At 44.5% G+C, this 24766-nt stretch overlaps 1 protein-coding gene across 1 annotated transcript in view; it reads left to right on the plus strand.

Moving 5' to 3' along the window:
* IKZF3 (IKAROS family zinc finger 3) overlaps nucleotides 1-24019 on the plus strand; it is a 449605-nt gene extending 425586 nt beyond the window's left edge. Inside the window, exons 7-8 of the mRNA XM_069237426.1 lie at nucleotides 2156-2269; nucleotides 17173-24019. Of these exons, the coding sequence (XP_069093527.1) occupies nucleotides 2156-2269; nucleotides 17173-17876 (818 nt within the window). The 3' untranslated portion in view covers nucleotides 17877-24019. The remainder of the gene's footprint in view (nucleotides 1-2155; nucleotides 2270-17172) is intronic.
* Nucleotides 24020-24766: the final 747 nt, after the last annotated feature.

Genomic DNA, 24766 nt, shown 5'->3' on the forward strand with positions numbered 1-24766 from the left:
TAATATGCGTGCACGCTGACTATGGCCACAGTTGTGAGTGCTATTGGCTACGAGTGCAGAGGACAGCCTGGTTGCTATGTCTGCAGGATAGCTCTGGGTGCAGGAAGTAAGTGTGGGTTGGGTGAATGAATCGCTGTGGATGTAGTCTGTCACTAGCCGTGGGTGCACTGTATCTGTAGTTGTCACCGGCCATGGGTGCACTGTATCTATAGTTCTCACCGGCCATGGGTGCAGTGTATCTGTAGTTGTCACCGGCCATGGGTGCAGTGTATCTATAGTTCTCACCGGCCATGGGTGCAGCGTATCTGTAGTTGTCACCGGCCATGGGTGCAGTGTATCTGTAGTTGTCACCGGCCATGGGTGCAGTGTATCTGTAGTTGTCACCAGCTATGGGTGCAGTGTATCTGTAGTTGTCAGCAGAAGTGGGTGCAGTCTATCTGCAGGTCTCAGCATCCGTGGGTGCAGTGTATCTGCAGGGGTCAGCAGCCTGGGTGCAGTGTATCTGCAGGGGTCAGCAGTCATGGGTGCAGTGTATCTGCAGGTGCCAGCATCCGTGGGTGCAGTGTATTTGCAGGGGTCAGCAGCCGTGGGTGCAGTGTATCTGCAGGGGTCAGCAGTCATGGGTGCAGTGTATCTGCAGGGGTCAGCATCCGTGGGTGCAGTGTATTTGCAGGGGTCAGCAGCCGTGGGTGCAGTGTATCTGCAGGGGTCAGCAGTCATGGGTGCAGTGTATTTGCAGGGATCAGCAGCCGTGGGTGCAGTGTATCTGCAGGGGTCAGCAGTCATGGGTGCAGTGTATCTGCAGGGGTCAGCATCCGTGGGTGCAGTGTATTTGCAGGGGTCAGCAGCCGTGGGTGCAGTGTATCTGCAGGGGTCAGCAGTCATGGGTGCAGTGTATTTGCAGGGATCAGCAGCCGTGGGTGCTGTGTATCTGCAGGTGTCAACAGAGATTATTTGCAGTCATATCAGTGAGCGGCTGCTGTGTTATAATATTGAAAATACACGTCACGTCACTGTCCCTGGATATTAGATGTAAACACATTTAGCATTTGGACGAGTTTGCCAGTACGCTGTCAATGACCTGGCCAAAGAAGGCATGAAAAAGCTGAAATTGGATTATAATTATAAATTCAAAGCTGTTCCAGGGGTCTCTAAAATACGCCTGGCCCAGGGCCTCCACAGTCCTTAAGATGTGCCAGGTCCATGCACCCATCCCTCTCTTCTTGGTCCATGTGTCTCTTATTCCCCTTCTTTCTTTTAATCCCCCAGTCTAAGCATCAGTCTCACCGTCCACTGATCAACTCTTCCTTCTCTCCGTCCATCTAGTCATCCATCCCCCATTCAGCCATCCTTCACTCCCTTCTCTGAGTTAAACTTCATTTTCTCATTAATTTATCCTTCCATCCGTCCAGTCTTCAGTTGTTCCCGTTTTCTTGCTCTTTAGCCGCTCATCCATCGGTCTCTCGTCCACTAATCCATCCTTCCTTCACTGCATCCATCAATCAAACCATCATTCCTTCCTTCCCATCCATCCATCCCTCCGTTTCTCGTTATCCATCCTTCCTTCTCTCCACTGTTCATCCTCGCTTCCCTTCAGCCATCCTTCCTTCCCTGTATCCAGCCATCCAACCACCTCTCCATTCTTCCGTCCATGCATCATCTCCACCCATCCTCCGTTCTATTCCTTCCTCTTTCCCTGCCTCCCCTCCGTGCACTGTTTCATGTGTTCTCCCACCTCGGTGCCCCACCATGCGATTTCCTTCATGGGCTTCTTTTGGAGGGAAGAGTCTCCGAGCAAAGTTAAAACTCTTTTGTTATGTAACACCAAATAGTCTGCCGCACCCACCCTCGCTCACGCTGGCAAAGTGGGGGGCAGATGGCGCCCCCGGCTGCGACATTTGCTTCCGCTGGAGTTGCAGCTATCTGACCACGAGTGCACACCACAGCGCTGGCAAAGTAAACCCGATGGTTTTTTTGGGCGAGGATGGTGGCGCGCCGGTACTCGCCTTCATCGAGTAAACGTTTCTTGTTGTGAGTGCGTCTGTCTGTGGGCTTCAAAACTTGTCTGATTCATGCTCTGCTTCTTTTCTAAAACGTTTGTTTTTCAGCCGCAGGCCCCTCACTGTTTCTTCTCGCTTTATTTTTCTGAAAGCAGCTGAGGAACCCAGACACATCAAAGCCGAGATGGGCAGCCAGCGGGCCCTGGTTCTGGATCGTCTCGCCAGCAACGTGGCCAAGAGGAAGAGCAGCTTGCCGCAGAAGTTCACTGGTGAGCGGGCGAGGGGGGCTGGCGCGCACCGATTTTTAGCGCCTTCTGCAGGGGACAGCTCGCATAGCTCGCAGCGCTGCCCCGCGACATACACGGCGATGGCACTGCTGTGAAGTTTGTGTGCTACCTGGTTGCTGCTGGTTCTCAGAACAAACCCTGTCTCATTGTAGAGCGGTTAGAGGCGCATGGATCTAGGCCACGGCTGCCCGGGGTACGACCCAGGGTGGCAACCCCAGGCTGGCTCCACATCCTCTCCTTACTTCCTAGTCCCTGCCCCTCGGTGCTGGGCAGCTAGGGTCATCACTTGGCATCGAGGCAAGTTCTGGACAATGACTGTAAAAATTCAAGAGGAAGGGTCAACATTCAGGACAGAATAGACATTTTACAGACACATCCGAGAAGGCTACTTAATTGTAAAATAGACGACTGACACAAGTACAAGTCAAAACAGGTTTCAGTTCCGTGGTTTGTGTAATACATAGTAGTAGTGCTCAGACTTTTACATGTAGACACACCAAGGAGAATTTAACAGCCGATATCAAGGACAGTTAACAATTCTACCCCCGAACCACATTTCCCCTGTTAATAGCGGGATTGATGAAACACTGGAAATAAGATGCTGGGGGCAGCCCCACACTTTGATAATGCAAGGAAGCAGCCACATGGTGTCACCAAGCAATGGAAATAAATAACTATAAAAGGCCAGAAAAATGTCACATACGGCCATGTGAAAATGTAACAATTCAAACTTGGGGAATATACACACCACTTCACTATAGTATTGTATACCTCAGCCACATCTTCCCCACTGGACCATCCTAGATTTTTTTTCACCCAAATCGTCTACCTCCATTATGCTGATGTGTCCTCTATCTAGCTCTCTTGGGACGCACCTTGATGAATTTACCTTAAACCAACTATTAACTCACATGCAGCATTATGGCATTTTGCATTTTTAGAAGACATTCTCATACTGCAGGACACATTTTAGATGCTGGTTAGGGCTCCTAATAAATTGATTGTCATTTTCTATTTTTCCTATGACATAGACTGACCATTTTTTTAGTTTCTTTAGAAATTAAATCTGCAGACATCACCACTTAGATTGATAGATCTGTTTGTTTATCTAGAGCTTGGCATAAAGTTAACCCCAAAGTGTTACATACATACTTTGGGTCCTCTCGTGACTTAGACCACCCTGATTCCAGTTATGCTGACTATTTTAATTGGATAAATGCAATTGTAGATCTGATAGAGCTCCTGGCCACATAGAAACAAAAGAGGAAAGGTAACATTTTGCCAACCTGAAACTTGAGGTTCGCCAAGCTGAGAGCAAATGGTGACCCCACTTTTAATCAGAGATCAAACTGTAATTTACTGGCAAGCTGTCACAATATTCAAAGACTATTCGCTGGGTGCGTTTACAGTTTTAAAACTCCCTTATATGAAACACTGGGAACATACAAAAAGAAACAATTAAAATAATTGAAGAATTACCCATTCTCCCAATCCCGCTCTTTATACTCAAGAATTCTGTGACTCTTTAGAACACTTCTTTGTTGAAAAAGTGATTACCATTCGGTCCCTGATTTTAATTAATCATTCTTCCCACATCCCCTCTCCAAACATGAACTCAAATTCCGGCCAAACTTAAACAAGGTTTCGTCAGACCAATTCTGAAAAAGTCAGTTTAGACCCTGAATAACCTTCTAATTGTCAGCCTGTTACCTTCCTTCCTCAAAAGGAACAACTAACAAACCAAACTATGGGCCAGATTTATTAGAAAATAACAGTGTTCAGAGCTGCGCCAAATTTGGCAGCACCTTGCACCGTCATTTTCAAAATGCAGGGATGTGCCGTTTTTACTAGAATACGGCTCACCCTTGTGTTTCCCCCTGCGCTAAATTTGCTGCCGTGCGCCAATGCAGCCACCCTTGCGTCATGGTGCAAGGATGGCTTCGTTGAGGGGGAGATTGCTTTTGTGCAGGAAGGGACACCTTCTTGCACAAAAATAATCTTAAAAGTCTATTTGCTCTTACTACGTGTGCTGCAGAATGCAGCACACATAGAAAGAGCAAAAAACGAGGTGAAATGAAAGCATTTCTCCTCGTTGTGCTTCTCTAACGCCACCTCAGGTTTACAAAAAGTTGTAAATCTGAGGCAATGTGAAAATGCAATGAGTGTCGCCCATTCCGTCCAAAGTGCTGTAAATACGGCGCAGGGCATTGCGCTACCGGAGCGTCACAAAGAGTGATGCTCCGGTGGCAATAGGACCTTGTAAATCTGGCCCTATGTTCTTTTCTAGAAACCAACAACCTTCTGAAGTAGGGTTTCACCTCAATACAAGAACCGAATCAGCTCTGGTTGCTCTTGGTGACCTCAGTTAGATGCGGATAATAATACCGCTGATGTCTTGCTTTTGCTTGATTTATCAGCAGAACTTGATATGATTGACCACTCAGTTTTGCTCTCTGGATTAAAGGACTGTAAACTCAATGGTAAAGTTCTAGCCTGGTTCTCTTCTTTATCAAGCAATAGATCTCGAAATGTCCAGCTGGGTCATTTTCTCTCTGACATGTTCCCAGTTACTACTCATGTTCCACGGGATTCTGTTTTCCCTCCTTCTCAATTTGGTATCTAAATGCTTCCTCTTATGACTCTGATTAACTGCATGCCATCATTCTAGGTTGTAGTTAATTTACCATCTTGATTGCAGTTCGACTCATGGAACTCTTAATTGCCTCTGTAATGTCAAACGCTGTATGGATCAAAACTGGATAATTATTAACATCAGTAAAATGGAAGTCCTAATAGCTAGGAAAGCCTGATGCATGGACTCTCATTCTTTAGCCAGCATCCCATGGCACATTCCCTACCTCACAGCCCAACCTAAAGAGTTTAGGTGTTAAATTTGACTGCAAACTGACTATGTCAAAATAGATATCAGCGTTTTTTTTCATGTTCTTACTGCATAGGTAAATTGAGACCTAGTCTGTCCCTGCTGTTCCTTAGTTGTAAGCAAGTCGTAAATGCAGTGGTTATTGGCTCAAGATTGGATTATTGCAATTCTCTTTATTTATGAATCTCCAACCAACTCCTTCAAATAGTGTAGTCTATCCGAAATCAAGCAGCCAGGCTTCTTACTTTGTCTCTCTAATATTGCCTTCATTTCCCATTTACTTAAAGAACTTCACAGGTTACTCGTTCAAAAGGGAGTTTATTTTCAAAACTATGTAGTTCATAAATGCCTCTATGGAACGTCTCCATTTCTGAGATCCAAAATCCAGAAATATGTCTTCTAGCTCATAGTTTTTGTTGAAAATCTTCTTATGGCGAGCCTTTTCTTCTCAGCCCCCCAGCCCCTCCCCAGGAACTGTCTTTCCGCACATCTGAAATACGCTTCCCCGCTCAGTATGTTCTGAAAAAAAATAAAACCGTCTTCTTCTCTTGATTTATTTGCATCGCAGGTCATTTTGTTTGTTTTGCACCAAGAGGCCTTTGGGTGTATGAGTGCATTAGAAGTTCATGATAACATAGCATAACCATCACGTAAAACTCCCACTGGATGGGTGGCCCTGTACTTCCCTCTCAAACTCTTTAGTCCACGTCCTTTGGGATCCCCATCCACCCATGCAGGTATACTTGCATCAAAGATTAGGAGGATCAGTGCCTGTGGGGGGAGTGCAGGCCCGCTGGCCCGGGTCTAGTAGTCGGCAGGGGCTAAATAGCAGATAAAAAAGGAGACAGATGATGACTAAAGCAAGGTTGCATCCTGCCTACAAGAGCAGGGCCACAAAGGCAGAAGAGAACAACTCAGCTCAGACTGGACCACCTGCCCTGCTGCATGCTCCATATGTGTTCATTGCTGATGTGAAAACTTTTAAATAACTAGTAGTGTATTTCGGAGGCAAAAGACAATTCGGTATGAGGCAGCATAGTAGTCTGTTGCTCCACATAAAAGTGAGGCTTTTCTTTTTATTTCTCTGTTTGAGAATTGAATGACTTATGCTTCAAATTCCTCATTGAGGCCCATGAAGAAATGAGAGATAAAGTGAGCAGCTCAGAAATAGAATTTGGGCCAACTGGAAATACGAAGATCCTAAATAACATGTGTCTGACTTTGCCCAGGTCTTGTCTGTCCGTTTATTACAGCCACCAGCCTGCCCTGAGTAGAACACTCTAGTTTTAGTAACAACCCTGTCCACCTCCACAGCCTGAGGCTCCACCCGTACACAGGACCCCTGGCAATCAGGTTCTGCACTAAACTGCAGGAAATACGAGGTATCTTTCTAGATCCGGCAGCCATTATTGAGGCAAATCCGCAGTTCTGAGTGGACCCAGTGAAATATGCTGAATTCGTCCTGAGGTGATTTGCTGACACTAGCACACATTCAACAGTGTCCACAGGTTTTCTCCTTTGCGTTTCGAGCAGCAAGCTGCAGACTGTGAAGGGGCTTTTTTATTTTCAGTTCTATCTGGGCCTAAAACAAAGGCCACATTTAAAATTTAAGGGGCCACTAGCCTTCCTTTTGTTTGAGTATGACCCTGGCTGGGAACTATCTGGAGCCCATCACCTAGATGCAAATGCTATGCAGTGGCAATTAAGGCACATAGCTCGATAGCTTCAAGTACATAAGAGAATCTATGATATGGAGGAAGCTTTTGATTTTGTTCAACCCCTGTGTATATGAGATATGCATGCACTGTAAGAAATTCAAATGTATCAGTTTGTATGAGAAGTTACACAAATAATTTAAATAGCACTTTTTTTTATTTTTATTTAGTGCTTTTATAGACTGTAGGGTGCTAGAGTGCTTTACATCACATGCACACATTATACATTGACAATAAATTATACAAGTGTGTAAATCAATGTACAGGATGTGTAACATAACACAATGAGGGCTACAAGGTGTAGGAGTCACATATCACCCTTAGTGGTGAGCATTATATGTTAAGAGTGCACGGTACGGAGAAACACACAGTCAGGATTTAAAACGTACAACACAGTGCTTGGGGTTGTCTGTACTAATAACATTATATTACTACCCAAAGGGCCACTTTCTAGCAGTCTTATAATAACGGCAGATTGAGGAAACAAACAATACGTTTTTTAACCCGTGCCTTGCAGTTTGCATGCAGCTCTTTTATGTTGGTTCATAGCTCACTATGCTACATTGGAAAAACTGTAGTATATCAACTGCAGGTAACAAAAGGAACTTTGTGTCAAAACCAGCAACCCATTTACCTAGCTACACAAAATGTATGTGATCTGCATGTTAGTCTGTGTGCTTTGTACGGCACATTAGCCCTTTATGCTACTTTGAGTCAAAACAGACTAGAGAAAACACATATATCTCCAGTACGCTCATTAACCAACACAGTTATTCTACCATTATTATTATCCCCTGTGATTTACTGGGCACACAAACATCTCTGCAGCAGGTGTATATCAGATAGTTTATAATGATGTGCTACGTATATGATGCTGATAATTAAAAACATAATCATCTTCACTGGCAATCCGTTTTGCTTTCTGTTACACATTACTGCTTTATAATTTTAAAATGTAAATTTTAATTTGAAGCACAAAAACATTGACTTTCTTCTTTATCAAGTGAGAGCTCTGGACACCCATGCAATATGCACTTTCAGGCCTCCTGCTCGACCCCATTACAACACTGATCTCCTCGTAAAACAAAAAAAAGGTACTTATTCCGCTCATACTTTTGTACGGGTTAAGCGCATTATCTGACAAGAGAATATTCTGAAAGAATGTTGCCAAGCATCCACTACCTATCTCTGGTTTATCTCCAGAAACGTCCTGGGAGGAAGACACAACAAGCCCTTTAAAATAACACGTTCGCTTCCAACAGTGATTTTTTTTAAGAATACAATAGGACAGTGATAAAGTTGAATTTCTACAGAAATACACAGCCTGGATAGTTTTAGGTTGAACGTGCAAGCGTTTTTTGACCTGTTGTAAGTATTCTGTGGGCTTTCAATCATTCCCATCTCACGCTCATCACTTTCACTCATTGGTGGGCTTGTCTTTCAAAAATCTCTTGATGTCATTGGCAAAAGGATCTGTTGGACTCAGTACACAAACATAAGAAGTACCGCGTTTCATTGCCCCTGTTTCTAAAATTGGGGTCCCGGTGGGAGCGTCACCCTGTAGTCACACATTACTCAAGGGACCGGCGCCTCCTCCCCCACCACTCGCAACTCCGTGCAGGATCCTTGCAAAAGATCCTTTTGCCAAATAATCTACAAAATCAGGAATGGGGTGTTTTCGGAGGGATCTAATGTCCTGATGAAGGCCATCAGGACACTATAAGGGCATAATGGAAAGGCCGAAACATGTTGACACAATAGCAGATGACAGGGTGAATGGGTGATAATTCCCCAGTGTCACCACCATAACAGAAGGTTTTTAAGCCTATCCAGGCGACCCACAAATAAATACAATGAGGGCACCCATGAAATAGTTTTAGCATATGTTCTGTGAATAAGATCCCTAGGTTTATGTGTGTGTGTTGTGTACACCCCTCCCTTGTTTTCTCTATCCCTGACGGTTATCGCGAAGCATGCCACAAAAAGTGGGTGGGGTCATTTTTTAAGAAACCAACATGTTTTTCCCCCGAGGACAGAATCTTTAGTCTTATGAGGTATCCGCCTTGCTCCTTGTCCTATTTTGTGTGTATTATTCCCTTCACGTTCCATAGCTTTCACAAAAACAATTGTAATTGATAAATGCTTAACGTAAAAAACACAGAAATCCTTAATGCGACTCTCCCAACACAGCAGAAGAGCCGATACTACAATATTCACTGGACTCAGGAAACTCGCCCTTAATGCTTTCAAAACATTCTTTTACAAAACATTTTTGCCCATAACTCCTCAGCCTGTGGTGGTTCTCAGACAATGGGACCACCACCAAAACGTTCATGACAACGTGCTCTTTCTGTCTACATCATCTCTGGATCCCCACACTAGGTTAATGGGGACCCCACAATAAAAACCCCTCCCACCATTCAGTGTCTATTTAAGTTCTCTCATGGCTGGAACTTTTGTTTTACAGCTAAGAGCAGTTCATGTTTTAAGGGCCTTGTTTGTAATATCATTGCAGTAGGCCTGCCAGTCCTGAAAATGGAGTAGAATGCACTACGCCCTCTAAGTGCTAAATATATGGTTGCATTGAATTATTTTCTGCCATTCTGTTTTCGTGTGGTTATGCTCTTTAGGGGCTAGCTATGTGGTTACATGACAATGTTTCTTAGAAATGCTGTTTTTATTGTGGTGTCCTCTAGGGGCTGATCGGAGCATTACAGTCCACCTACTACAATATTTGCGGCACTCAGAAACTCACACCATAATGCTTGGCAGGGCATTCATTCTACAAAACATTTTTGCTCATAACTCAGCCTATGTTGGTCCTAGGACAATGGGACCACCTTCAAAACGTGTTCACCACAACATGTCCTTTCTGTCTAGATCATCTCTGGGTCCCCACACTAGGTTAGTGGGAACCCAAAAATAATAACCAATCCCACCATTCAGTGTATTTGTAAGCTCTCTTATGACTGGAACTTTTGTTTTGCACCTGGGTGTAGATTGTGTTTTAAGGACCTTGTTTGAAAAAAATATTCCAGTAGGCCTACAAGTCCTTTAGTTATATGCAGGGCCACTGGAATTATGTGGCAGAAAGGACCAAAATATGTGGGAAGGTTGACCAATTAATGTGGTAAAAGAAGTCCAGTTATAAATTTACAATGCTAATAGTTCCAACTCAAGTAAATGTGAGACCTATTGCATTGCAAATGCTTGTTATTATGGGCAACTGTATTCTCCTCCGGCCCCCTTTATTTGTCTTTAGATTTATTAAATGTGCGCAGCCCAAGACAAGCAAATATGCCCTCGGGCTCCTCTAGGCGTAGAGGTCCAGTTGATGAACAGGCCTAGAACAGAGGAGGTTCACCACACATCCTGTACTCAGTGCCCTACTGCCTAGGGAGAAGAAATTGCTTTCTTAGAACAGCTGCTATCCCTGCTTTGAAAAATATAAAAACGCACCTCACACTCTTTTCAGTCCTTCATCTTTAAAAACCGGGACATGAGCAAAATTCCCCAAAATCTACTGAGACAGCTGCCGAAAAACCGGGACTGTCCCTGCAAATCCGGGACACATGATCAACCTACCTCTGCCGCCATGCAGTTTGAGAGGCAGTATTACCGACAAATGCTCTCCGTAAAAGAATTAATTATGGACAATTGCTTTAAATAATGGACAGCCCGTTCAAATTTCGAACAGGTGCTGTTCACCGTATGAGCAGCCCCTCCTCCCGAAGGGGAACCAAGCATAGATTGAGTTTGATAAAGCAGAGGATGAGGTGGGTTGTTTCAACAGTGTCAACTTTGTCATCAATTATTTTTTTATTTTAATTGCAAAATTTACTAGAAATAGGCAACAGCGCTTTGAATACCCATCGAATGCTTCATTTTCATGTTTATACGAGTGACCAAGATGAATGCAGAAAACATAGCTTAGTAATAATGGCATGCCTCTCTCAAGAAATGTGTTTTTATATCATGAGGAATAAATGTTCATAACGTGCTCAGTGCTCATGTCATCACATATTGCGAAAGAAAGAAGTACAAACAGAATCTCAGTGTGCGAGCCATCATCAGGAAATTATGGATCATACACATAATGTGGAGTGGCTTAGGTATAGAGGTGACACCACTATATACATCATGTGCCCACATATTCTGACTACTGAGTCTGACACTGCAGACTACAGGAAATCTAAGTTTACCACTGAACTGGGCTGTCATTCTCACAGCAGTGTGTGTGTACATACTCATGATGTGGATCAAAACTGACCTAGACATTATCCAGTATTGGATCTTTCTTCAATTCACATGCTTGAATTATCCCAATCATCAAGCTGAGTGTCCAATGGTAAACATAGTGAGCAGTACAGTGCTGAACATATACAGAGCAGCTTTAACATGGCCACAACAATAGTCTAGGCACATAATTAGAAAAGAACTGAAGCTCAGCCAGCCAGAGCAAAGTACAGTCCTCACCTCAGCCTCACTCATGCCATCTTAGTTTAAATTTCTACCCCACGTTTTGTGAACATGGAATCCCTTTTGAGTTTTCTTCATTCATAAAGCTCTTCTAAATCTCTGGACAGATCTCACAAAAAAGTGAGCATTCACAATCGGTGCATACTTCAAAGACATGATCTGAAGGAGAACAACTTTAAAACCCCCTTAAAAAATCCACAAGAGGAGAGAGCCCATCCTCAGACATAAAGACTGACTGGAAAAGTTCTGTTAGGAAAGCTTCACAGAACCTTATCTGCTTTTTCAGGCCAGTGGTGAAACGAAACTTGAGGGCCCCTCCCTGCAAAGTACATGTAGGGGACCCCCTCCAAACTCTCAGACCAGGGTAGTGTCCTAAGGTGGCCCAGTTGAGGGCTCTAAAAAGAGGCTGGCCTTGAGAACTCTTCATCTTTGCCAGTGATTACATTTTCATCTGCATCACCATTGATAATACCATAGTTGACAAGAAACAACCCATCAGCGATGGTAATACCTCCATTGCGTGTAATATCATCGACGGGTACACAGTCAATTGTGGTGTCAATGATGACACTGACGAAGATACCATCAGCGAAGTTGACGATGACATAATTGATGAATTTACCATCCCTGTCTTTGATGACAAGGACACAGTCAAAGGCAAGGCATAGATGACTACAACAACAACTTTGAAGACAACACTGTTGATGACATTGGTGTGTTTGATGATGTCATTGTGTCAAAAACACAAACAACAACTGCTACTGATATCTTCTGTTATAGTTTCTAGAGCCTTGACAACCCCTGTACTAACATACACGACATGGTCAACAACTCTTGTTGACGAGTATGGACATAACTGCAACACCTATGCACACAAAAATCACTCTGATTTCTGACAAGGACATTGCAGTGACTCTAATGCTAGAATATACCTCACCAGGTAAGGTGCCACCATATCCACCACAACTCCTCTTTGACAATACAATACAATACAACAAGTTTATAAAGCGTACAGCTGCTTTCAAAGAAGTGTCCCGTCTTCGCAGCATATGACCAATAATCGGGCTCATCCAACCAAAACCAATCCCCCAGGCACAAGAAGTCACCCGAAATTAAACAAAGGAACAACTTCAGAATTTTTCTAAAAGTAGCTTCAGAAGGTAAAAACTTATTTTCTAGCCTTAGGATTCCGCTGAGTTTGCGCTGCTTTAAATTATTAGGTCTTAAGGATTTAGGGGGTCAAGGACAGGGGCCGGGGATGCGGGAGCACCGCCAACAGGCTGGCGGTGCCCCGCAGGGCACCATATGGCGGTTCCCTCCAGGCGGGCGGCTCCTGCCGCCCGCCGGGGTCTGAATGACCCCCTTAGTCTGGCAGTAGGCCTTGAGTCTTTTCCTTAGATACAAGAGACCCTAATGCTCAAATGCTCTACAGGCAGAGTTTAGAGCCTTGAACTGAATTTGTTTGATTACAGGCAGCCAGTGGAGTTGGTGCACATAAGCTGGCACATAAGACTCAGACAAGGAAGGAACCTTTGCACCGGCATACAGACCTACTCATCTATAGGTGAAATACCAGGATGCGAAAGAAGAGGACAATGACTACAGAGACACAAAATTTCAATCAGATTAAAGGTGCATTTATCAGCCTTTTTTGCAATAGCAGGATTATGATAATGCTGAGCATTTATCGATGGAAGTATGGTCTGGGATCTTCTGAACATGGCAAATGCCATGAATGAGTTGATACGGATGCCCTTAGCCTAGCTCGAAGACTTGCATCTCATACCTTCAGACTACTATAGACATTTTTCTCAAACACAGCTTTCAGAGCCTACAATACTGACTGGTTCCATACAACAAATAAGACCAATCACAACACACACCCCAGTGCATTTTCCACGTCCCAATAATCCAAAGACTCCATCAGTTTACCATTGACTTTTGGCTCCACAGGCACCAGATACATATTACAACCAGGAGGACGGACGTCTAGCAAACGCCCCTCAGTATTCAAGCCTGGAATGGGATGACTCTGTGGCTACACAATGGATGCTGTCACACTCCCAACAGTGTAACCTGCCCTGGATGACATCAAGGATTTCCACAGTTCAATAGAAAGAGCGTCAAAAACATTTGCCTTTCTAGTAACATCAAAATAGGATGACTGTTCCTTTATGATTTGAAGAAACGTGCCAGAAGAACTTTTAATTGATATCACTAATCGCACACATCTGGGCGTAGGGCCTAAAAATTATAAAGATCCCAGCTACAGTCATGTCACTGATTACAATTACATGCCTGGACAAAAAATGCTAAGCACCAGAAACACTCCTGTATGTCTCATTAGCTATCCCTGGGAAGACTCAGTTGTCATGCAAGCTGCTCAACAGTGATATAGAAACATGACATCCCCACGTGCAGCACCGGCGAACGGAGAAGGCAACAGACCAAACAACATCTGCAAACATTTTTCTGCCACAGCAGCCACCCCCATCAGGTCCTCAAATGCTTTAGCGATACTCAGTAGATTTGACTGTGAGGTGTTCTGGGACATAGGGCCGTGAATAGACCATTTGCCAGGAGATAAAAACACAGAGGCAAAAGTAATTATGTTGAAAAAAGAGAAAGGATAGTCAGAAAATATTGATAAGGCTAGAGGTATAACATCAACCAGTGTTAAAAATCTAGCTGGAGTATCTGTGTTGCATAGACCGAGTTGGCTATGAGCCACTTACTTTAAACCTGAAGTGCAAATCATAATATTAGATATGTCGTATATGATGCAAGACTTTGGATGCCTTATCGATGAGGCACTATAGTCTTTTAAATCAGAAACAGAAACAGCCAGATCCTTTGGTGTGCTTCAACAAATACATACTCTGTCCTGTGGAGGGGTATGATGGAGTATGTATTACCAGCTCTACTATACCAATAGTAGACTACCTCTCAATATCAGTATTGTCAACCCTATCATCAGCAATATAGGGTTCCACCATCTACCTCCTGCCACAAACAAGTGCCTCGCAAGAGAACCCAGAACATATCCAAGAACAATGAAGGTTCAAGGAGGCAGTGAATAGTTGGCAATGGCCACAGTACTTCACTGTTAGCCTGTCGATGGAAATATTTCCTCTCACTACAACAACTGGCTTAACATCCCATCAGACCGCTGGATGGTGGATCTTACATAATACAGTCAGATGTTAGAATTACGGCGACTTAGGGTGACACACTGAAGTATACAACAAGTGGTGGATGGAATCCTTGAATTAATCTCAGCCATTCATAATTATTTTGGCTGCACCCTTATACATTGTTATTTTGTACACCATGCAACCTCAGTTTGAGTCCCTCATTTTTAAGGTTGTTGAGTAATCGGACGATGGTTAGAAAAAGAGACTCAAATGCACATCAGTATCAGACGTGATTCGCCCTCCAAACCTTCCACCGCACTGTAGCCACCACAATTATCCTTACCTTCATCACAAAAATACAAAAAGAATGAATTGCAATTTATGAATGCATACCAGCCCAGGACCAGGGTCCCTCCAGAAAATAACCAAAGCTCAGATTTATGGTGGCCCAGCACTATTCCAACACCACAATAGCGTCAATCTTTTGTGCAAAACAATGGCGCAAAGGAATCTACGAGATTCCTTTGTGCCTTTTTTTTAATCAGTATTTTTTAATACCTACCATTGTGTTCAGTGGGCCTCTGTGTGCTTTGCAGGATTAGCGTCAACATTTGTGATGCTAGTCCTGCAAAGCGCCGGACTAGCAGAAAAAATATTGACTCTAGTCCTCCTGACTACCGCCATGGTGCACCATATTTTAAATACAGCTTACACATGATGACGTTAGGGGGGCGCTAAGGGGCGCAAGAATAGTGACGCTTCCCTTTTCATAAATCTGGGCCTAAATGTATAAGCAAGCTAGGGGGTTGATCTTTTTGTGATCTTAATGCATGCTCTTTTTTTCACATACACCAGTGCTTCAGTGAGCATTCCACCCTGTCATTCTTTTGCCGACTGTGCCACCTCAGTTTGGACCCAGCCGTATACAAACTAGTCTTCACCCTGTTCCAGTAGGAACCATCTAGCCTGAACTGGATGGGCTCTATTTGTTTCCAGTGGTTTTTGGTGAGTTTGAGCTCTTCAGTGTACCACTTTGCTTATGGTCTTGTTCTGGTTGCCTTGGTGGCACTGAGTGGGACCAGAGCTCAGAGATCCTGAATTTGAGTGGGGCGTTTTAAACCTTTATAATTCCAGTCTCAGTTTCCACAAAGGAGAACTAGAAGTAAGTAATTTTCCCTTCTTATAATATTTTATAGTGCTACGCTGACAACCCTGGAAATAGATTTTCTGCTGCCCATCACACAAGTAAATCTTCAGCTATTCCATTGTGGGTGGGTTGTGGAGATGTTTGTAAATACCTAAAATTGAGTTTCTCTGTGTTCCCAAGCTTTCTAAGTTATAACCAGCGTGCAACATCCACTCCCTGTCCCTGGGAGAAGATTTACTCATGCGTAGTACTACAACCTATTAGTGGTGTGATATTCCATAATTTTTAGTTTATCTAGACAGTTTTCTGGGAAAAATACAACAAATTACGATTTATTCGATTTTTATCATGCCTACAATTTTGTTTCCACTTCATTACTTAATTTATATTGGGAAAAGTTTTTTTTCAGCAAATAACACTAAACAAATATCAATAGCCCATGATCATCACTTCAGTTCTTGCATAACTGGATAATTTGTGAAGTTAAAAGTTTCATTTGAGTGTTATCTTCTATTCATTATCTTTTAACACTTTGATTTCTTTCCATATGCATTTTACTGCTAACAATGGGCCTGATTATGACCGCGGCGGGCGGCGTTCGCCGCCCGCCATGCGGTTCCCGCCAAATAACCGCACCGCGGTCACAAGACCGCGGCGGCCATTCTGGCTTTCCCGCTGTGCTGGCAGGCGACCGCCAAAAGGCCGCCCGCCAGCACAGCGGGAAAGACCCAGCAACGATGAAGCTGGCTCCGAATGGAGCCGGCGGAGTTGCTGGAGTGCGACGGGTGCAGTAGCACCCGTCGCGAATTTCAGTGTCTGCTAGGCAGACACTGAAATTCTTTTTGGGGCCCTCTTATGGGGGCCCCTGCAGTGCCCATGCCGTTGGCATGGGCCCCGCGGCACCCCCTACCGCCATCCTGTTCCTGGCAGGAGACCCGCCAGGAACAGGATGGCGGTAGGGGGTGTGAGAATCCCCATGGCGGCGGAGCGCGTACACCGCTGACTTTCCGTTTCTGGCCGCGGCAGAACCGCCGCGGTCAGAATGCCCAGCGGTGCACCGCCAGCCTGTTGGCGGTGCTACCGCGGTCATTCGCCCTGGCGGTTTTTACCGCCAGGGTTAGAATGACCCCCAATGTGTTTTATATCTATTACTTTATTATACAATTGTCTGCAACATTTAGAAAAACATTGCTTAAAGAAATTTAATATTCGCAAGATCTAGCAATAAATATTTTCCATTAAAGTGTATACAATTGCAAACAACTTGTGTGTAGTGTATGTTTCTTTGATAATCACACTCGTGAACAGCTAGAATGACACATACGATTTGTCTCAACCTGAGTAACACAACCACCCATGTTTACAAAATATTCAGTCCTGTTTACACATGCCTTTCTTTTTTCATACATAGTCCTGTGTGTGCGCGCACTCGCACATGCAAAAACACACACAGGCACCCATGCACACACACCAAATTCTGTTACTTATTAACTAAAGGTTTGCTTTTATTTTTGTGTCCCCTCCTCCAGGACCGAAGCACCATTGCTTTGAGGTTAACCACACCAACAGTTTCATGTACAATAAGGAGTATGGCGTGATGCAGGGGCACATAAGGGACCAAACCATCAGTGGCATCAACTACTTTGGGCTGGATGCCTCTCGTCCCTTTGTGCACAGTCCACCATCCCCTGCAGCAGAAATGGTGCCGGTCATCAACAGCCTGTACCCCATTCCACTTACTCGCAATGAAATGCCAAATGGGACATTGCAGGATCTGGATAAAAGTCATAACAACCACTTGAAGGAAAAGCAACGCCTTTGCGAGAGGGGGTTGTCACCTAACCAAAGTGGGCATGACTCCACTGACACCGACAGCAACCAGGATGATCGGCCAAACCATGGTTTTCCCCCTGCAGCTTACGCTATACCTCCCCAGGCTCATAATGGACTTCCTCCCCAGAGAGAGATCACAGGACCATATGCTCTGGTGCATCCACCACTTCTGACATCAATGCGAGAGACCTTTAAGTTGACTGGTCGGGAGGGTGAGACCCTGGGCATGTATCGTTGTGACCACTGCCGTGTGTTCTTTTTGGACTATGTCATGTTCACCATCCATATGGGTTGCCATGGCTTCCGCGACCCTTTTGAGTGCAACATGTGTGGCTACCGCAGCCAGGACCGTTATGAGTTCTCCTCACACATCGCAAGGGGCGAACACAGGGCTATATGAAGTAAAACTCTCCCTCTTAAAGGCACCAGCTCTGCGTCCTCCTACACTCACCAAAGCTGTATACTCAAAGTGTTGTGCTTTTGATATTTGCTATGCCAATGTGTACAAGATTTTATCATTTTATTTTTTTACCAGTGATGTGTCCAGTTGTTCTATGTTGCAAATTAGTTTTGCTGCAAGTCATCATAAGGTTTTATCTGGGTGCAAATATGATTGTAGGGATGGCATTCTCAATTAATTCTGCTGTGAGACATTAGTGCCTCAGATCCAGAGCTAACTGGTGCCTGAAAGGATTCCCACCTATTCAAAACCATCAAAAACTCAGGTTAACCTTCGACCCTAAGTGGCAAGGCATAGCCTAGAGCATATAGCCAGTGGCCAGTAACTCATGAAGATATTTTGCCAATGTAGGAATTTTAGAAGGTTTTGCAACACTGAGAACTTCATGTGTCAATTATTACAGGGTGGGTGATTACCCTTTCATCATGGTGCTGCCTGCTAGCCATTCAAAGCTATTCTTATTGGCCTTAGTCAGAGCTGCTAGTCACTAATTTCTAAAAGATACGAATTGGTTTTACAAAGCAGTTTTATAACAGTTATTTGAAAACAAGGCAGTGTCTTTGCCTTGGGAAAAATCACTGCAGTTTCTCTACAGGTGCATTCACTCAATCGTCTCTCTAAGGCACATCCACCACACTGCCTCTGCAAGGACCCCTCCCTTCCCCCTAATGTTAAACCACGGACACATCCATTGCAGTGTCTGTACTCGGGACACATCCACCCTAGTGTTGAACCAGGGACACGTTCATTATAGTGTCTGTACCTGGGACACACCCACCCCAATGGTGAACCAGCAAATCATGTATTGCAGTGTCTGTGCCTGGGACACATCCACCCCCGTGTTGAACCGTGGACACATCCATTACAGTGTTTGTACCTGGGAGACATCCAACCTGGTCTTGAACCAGGGACACATCGATTGAAGTGTTTGCACCTGGAACACATCCACCCCTGTCTTGAACCATGGGCGCATTCATTGCAGTGCCTATACCTGGGATTCATCCATCCCAGTGCTGAAACAGAGACACATACATTGCAGTGGTTGTACCTGTGACTCAACCATCCCAGTGTTGCACCAGAGACACATCTATTGCAGAGTCTGTGCCTGGGACACATCCACCCCAGTGTTGGACTGCGGGCACATCCATTACAGTGTTTGTACATGGGAGACATCCACCCTGGTGTTGAACCCAGGGCACCTCCATTGCAGTGTTTGTACTTGGAGCACATCCACCCCAGTGAAAGGCAGCAAACACATAAAAGGTGATAGGAGGGATGCTTGCAATAAGTCTAATCACTGGCAAGCGCCTGGGTTGCTTTCCAACCCTTTGTTCTTTTGCCCACCATGCTACATCAGTTTGGACCCAATCATATGAAAATTAGTCTTGACCATGCTCCATTAAGAACAGTCCTGCCCAAACTGCCGGCCAGGTCCTCCCCGAACCAAAACACAAGCAACCTAGGACCGGTGTTGCACTAAATGTGTTGAACCATGTGGACATCATTGCAGTATCTGTCCTGGGACACATCCACCCCAGTGTTGAACCAGCGACACGTTCATTGCAGTGTCTGTAACTGGGACACATCCACTCCAGTACTGAACCAGCGACACGTTCATTGCAGTGTCTATACCTGGGTCACATCCACCCCATTGTTGAATCAGTAACATATCCATTGCACTGGCTGTGTCTGGGACACATCCACCACAGTGTTGAAGTATGGGCACATCCATTGCAGTGTCTGTGCCAGGGTTACATCCACCCCGGTATTGATCCATGGGCATATCCATTGCAGTGTTTGCACCTGGGACACACCCACCCCCAGTGTTGAATCATGGGTATACCCATTGCAGTGTTTATACCTGGGTCACATCCACCCCATTGTTGAAGCAGAGACATATCCATTGCACTGGCTGTGTCTGGGACACATCCACCACGGTGTTGAACTATGGGCACATCCATTGCAGTGTCTGTGCCTGGGAAACTTTCACTCTGGTGTTGCACCAGAGACACATCGATTGCTGTGTCTGTACCTGGGGCACTTCCACCCCAGTGTTGAACCATGGGCACATTGCAGTGCCTTTCCCTTGACACATCCACACCAGTGTTGAGCCAGCGACACATCCTTTGCAGTGTTTGTACCTGGGACATATTCACCCCAGTGTTGAACAGGTACAAGTGCATTGCAGTATCTGCACTTGGGACACCTCCACCCCAGTGTTGAATCAGGGACACATCCATTGCAGTGTTTGTACCTGGGACACATCCACCCCAGTGTTAGACCGGCGACACGTCCATGCAGTGTCTGTGTCTGGGACACATCCACACCAATGTTGAACCAGCGACATATCCATTGCACTGGCTGTGTCTGGGGACACACCCACCCCGGCGTTGAACTATGGGCACATCCATTGTAGTGTCTGTGCCTGGGTTACATCCACCCCGGTGTTGAACCATGGGCATATCCATTGCAGTGTTTGCACCTGGGACACACCCACCCCAGTGTTGAACCAGCGACACGTCCATTGCAGTGTCTATACCTGGGTCACATCCACCCCATTGTTGAACCAGCGACATATCCATTGCACTGGCTGTGTCTGGGACACATCTACCCCAGTGTTGAACTATGGGCACATCCATTGCAGTGTCTGTGTCTGGGTTACATCCATCCCGGTGTTGAACCATGGGCATATCCATTGTAGTGTTTGCATCTGGGACACATCCACCACGGTGTTGAACTTTGGGCACACCCATTGCAGTGTCTGTGCCTGGGAAACTTCCACTCTGGTGTTGCACCAGAGACACATCAATTGTGTCTGTACCTGGGGCACTTCCACCCCAGTGTTGAACCATGGGCACATTGCAGTGCCTTTCCCTTGACACATCCACACCAGTGTTGAGCCAGCGACACGTCCTTTGCAATGTTTGTACCTGGGACATATTCGCCCCAGTGTTGAACAGGGACATGTGCATTGCAGTATCTGCACCTGGGCCACCTCCACCCCAACGTTGAATCAGGAACAGATCCATTGCAGTGTTTGTACCTGGGACACATCCACCCCATTGTTAAACCAGCAACACATCCATTGCAGTGTCACATGCACCCTGGTGTTGAACCATGGTCACGTCCATAGCAGTGGGAACACATCCACTGGAATGTTTGTGCCAAGAATATATTGACTACAGTGTATGTTTCAAAGTTTCATCCGCTGCAATGAGTGTACCAGGGACACTTCCAACCTAAGGGATAGTTGAAGGTACATATTCATGGTAATGTCTTCACATGTGAGAAATCTACAGCATCTGTACAAGGGGCAGCTACACTGCAGTGCCTATATCAGTGATACATCAACAGCTGTATCCATTCTTGTAACAGATCCCATGCAGTGTCTGCAGCAATGACACATGTTTTAAATAAATAATGAATAGTGTGTATTGTAATACCACAGATCATAGCACCACCAATTTGAACAAGAAAATTCATTTATTTATACTGACAGTGAAGGTCCGCCTGTTTCTAAGAATTGCAGATTTTTGCAGAAATTGGAGATTTATGGAGTTTACTTGATTTGCTAAGAATCACACAGTTTTTGTCAAGCGGAGTAACCGGAATTAAGTCCTTTGTTATACCCAGCAAAAATACTACACCTGTCTCATACCCGCCAAATTATCTATATGTGGGTCATACTCAGCAAAATGTCTAATCCTGCTTGTGCCCACCAGAGTATATCACATGCAGCATAATAGTTAAACATATCGTACTCCACTTCCACTGTTTCTCCAGGCCTGTGGGATGTCTGGATTGCAAGCTATTTATATGAATATGGCATTTGTATAGCGTAAGCCTGACTGACAACTAGTGAACTGCTATGCAGCATCAAGGGCAGAGATACAGTCAATAAGTGATTGGAGAGATAGATGAGGAGCAAGAAAGAGAGGAACATAAATTATCCATAGAATAATTTGTTTTTGTCCAGATAGTATGCAGCAATGGACAACGATCCTCAAGCAGTCATAGTATGTACTCCAGTACTTGCCTACACTCCGTTGATGTGAACACAGTCATGGCTATTTCAGATGACGTGGCAGCATCCCATTGGCTGCAGGAATCATGAGACTATAAAATGTGCCAAATGTGGAATGTTATGTCAGTTTACTGTCATTGGAAATTACACTTCTTGTCTACTCCTACCTAACTTTGTGGTCCATCTTGGAACAGAGTTCTTTTAACAATGCCACTGCACTGCAGACACTTCAGTACCATTTTGGCTTTGGTTGACATGCATTAGACTTAGCTGTACTATTGGATGGATACAGTATGGGTAATGTGTACAATCTGCTACCACCCCAGACTCTAGCACATCTCTAGTGGCTGACTTGCAAAATGCCTGTGATCTGGGCGAGTTCTCTCAGATGGAGTTCCCACTGCCTCAGGGACTGCCGTTGTTGTGCATATTCATTATACTGTAGTCAAAGGAAAGGCAACGGAGACTGTGACAGCTGAAATTCTCAATGATTACCGATAGTTTAGCAGGAAAGCAGTATTCAGTCAGAAGCTCTGAAAAGAGTGGAGTTCTGCATCCCATACCGGACTAGTGATACCTCAACACGTTTTAACAAAAAGAATTATACAATTTGTAATATTACAGTAAAAGGAAAATCTCCTTAGAGATCCAGAATTATAATCGAGCCGGCAACAATGCTGTAGCCTGCAGGGTGCACGAGCACCCTCACAGTGATCCCTGTCTGCAAGGCACATTGATGGTGGTTGAAAGGGGGACCCCCTACAGCTCTCCGCACCTGTTCTCCGCCAGCCCACTGCCATGAAAAGTCTGGCGGAGAAGGAGGTTGTAATCTCCAGGGCAGCGCTGCCCTGGCGCATTATGATCTCCACCACCTCCAGGGCATTGGGATCATGGATCCCGGCGGTGCTGGCGGAACCCTTGCGGCCTGACCGCCAGGGTCTTTATGTGGGGATTGGACAGCCACAGCATTGGCGGGGCTGGCTGAAGACCACCAGCCTCATAATGAGGCCCTTAGTCTTACCAATGCTTCTGTAATTTCCATATGCTTCATTTCCAAATCATACTTCAGATGAAGAATGTTTATTTTAGAAGTTGAAAGCTGAAAAGCGGGATTGCTGGTCATGAAGGCTTTGTAATTAATGCAGCTGGTTTTGAAGAAGATACAGGCCGGCAAGGGTAGCAAATGGAGTTCCATCAACATGGGGAAGATCTGATCATATTTCTTCAGACTTTGGATGAGAAGTGCTGCAGGGTGTAGAATGCCCTAAAGGAATGTCAGTGAGGAGTCTGGGAGGCCATGGAGCAGGGTGTTGCCACCATCCAAATTCAAGATTATGTGGGCTTGCACAACGGTTATGATGCCAATTTCTTGAAGAAATGGCTCACGATCTTTAGAAGAGAGAATTGGTACCAGGTCATCTTTGTGGTTTTTTTTTTGGCAATGTGGTGCTTAAAGGTGAGGTTGGTGTCCAGGGTGAATCGAGGTGACTTTACATTCAGTGAAAGTTGGGGTGTATAGTGGTCAGGGTTCATGTCATTGAGACAAGTTTGCACTGTTTCTTGTTTGATGTTCTTGCCAAATGACAGGACTGTTTCTGGTTTGGTTGAACTTATGATGGGTGCTGAGCATCCAGGTCTAGATGATGTGCAGGCAGTGTATGACGCATTGAATATCTGAAACAGAGGAAACTTTCAAGTAGAGTTATCATTGTCATCTGAAGCTCTGATATGTAAATACTGCTTTTTCCAACCCTCTAAACAAGACAGTAGAACACAGAGGACTGTCCTCCAGCACAAAAAATAAGGATGTTCTGTTACTGTCCTCATCTAAATAGGGGCTTATTCCTTAGCCTCCCTTCCACAAAACAATCCTACTCTCCATGCCTTCTCTGTGTGTGTATTTGTATTTATAAAACGAAGAGTGAGTAGGGAACAGAGAAGTGGCTGCACCTGGTTTTAAGTATTCTTTAAGGACATGTTATTCATGGCTTACAGGGGTGAAGAATTGAAAATTCTGCGGCTACATCTGTGGAAAAATATAAAAAGTTTTAAAAATTATGTTACCAGAAAAAGTATGCATTTTTTAAATAAATCTATATTTATAAGAATAAACTTGTTGAAATGTGTGTGAGTTAATTTATACCTGCTGTCGAAATAATTTTGTGTCAGTAAGTTTCAGTGATTTTTTTGGTCCTTTTAAAGTACAAAACCACATTAGTAAACAAATGGTCCTACTTTATTACCAAAAGAACAAACCTACCCCCACATCTCTCACATCCCTTCAAATGTGGAAAGGCCTGCACTGTTCATTCAGAAGTCGAAGTTGAGCTATTATGGTCCTTGGCAAGAAACTGGACACCAGAATTTCTATTATTGTCTTTCATTGCCTAGTACAGCAGTTCTTAACTTTTTTGGCTTCTGGGGACTCATGTCAAATTACTACAGGAAGCCGGGGATCCCAGCCTAAGCAATTTCTAAAATTTGAACTTCAAAACAAATAGACAGGACTACTGTAACAAGTATAGCTAGAACAGATACGCACAATATGAACTATTGTACTTAATTCACAAACAATAGATATACAAACATCAACATTTATATTTTAATTGCAAGTTTGGAGCTTTTGAAAATGTTATTTTATTTCTAAAAGATGAGGTGATAGGCTACACTCTAGCATACCACTTTGTCTATTTGCACATAATGCAAATTCTCTTTTGTTCATGCATACCAGTGCTTCTGCTGAGGCTACTAATTGTCTGTACTGGATTCTGTTTACTATACTTGCACTGTAACTACAAATCATGTA

This window comes from Pleurodeles waltl, chromosome 6 (assembly GCF_031143425.1).
Source record: "Pleurodeles waltl isolate 20211129_DDA chromosome 6, aPleWal1.hap1.20221129, whole genome shotgun sequence".
In the NCBI taxonomy this organism is placed as follows: domain Eukaryota; kingdom Metazoa; phylum Chordata; class Amphibia; order Caudata; family Salamandridae; genus Pleurodeles; species Pleurodeles waltl.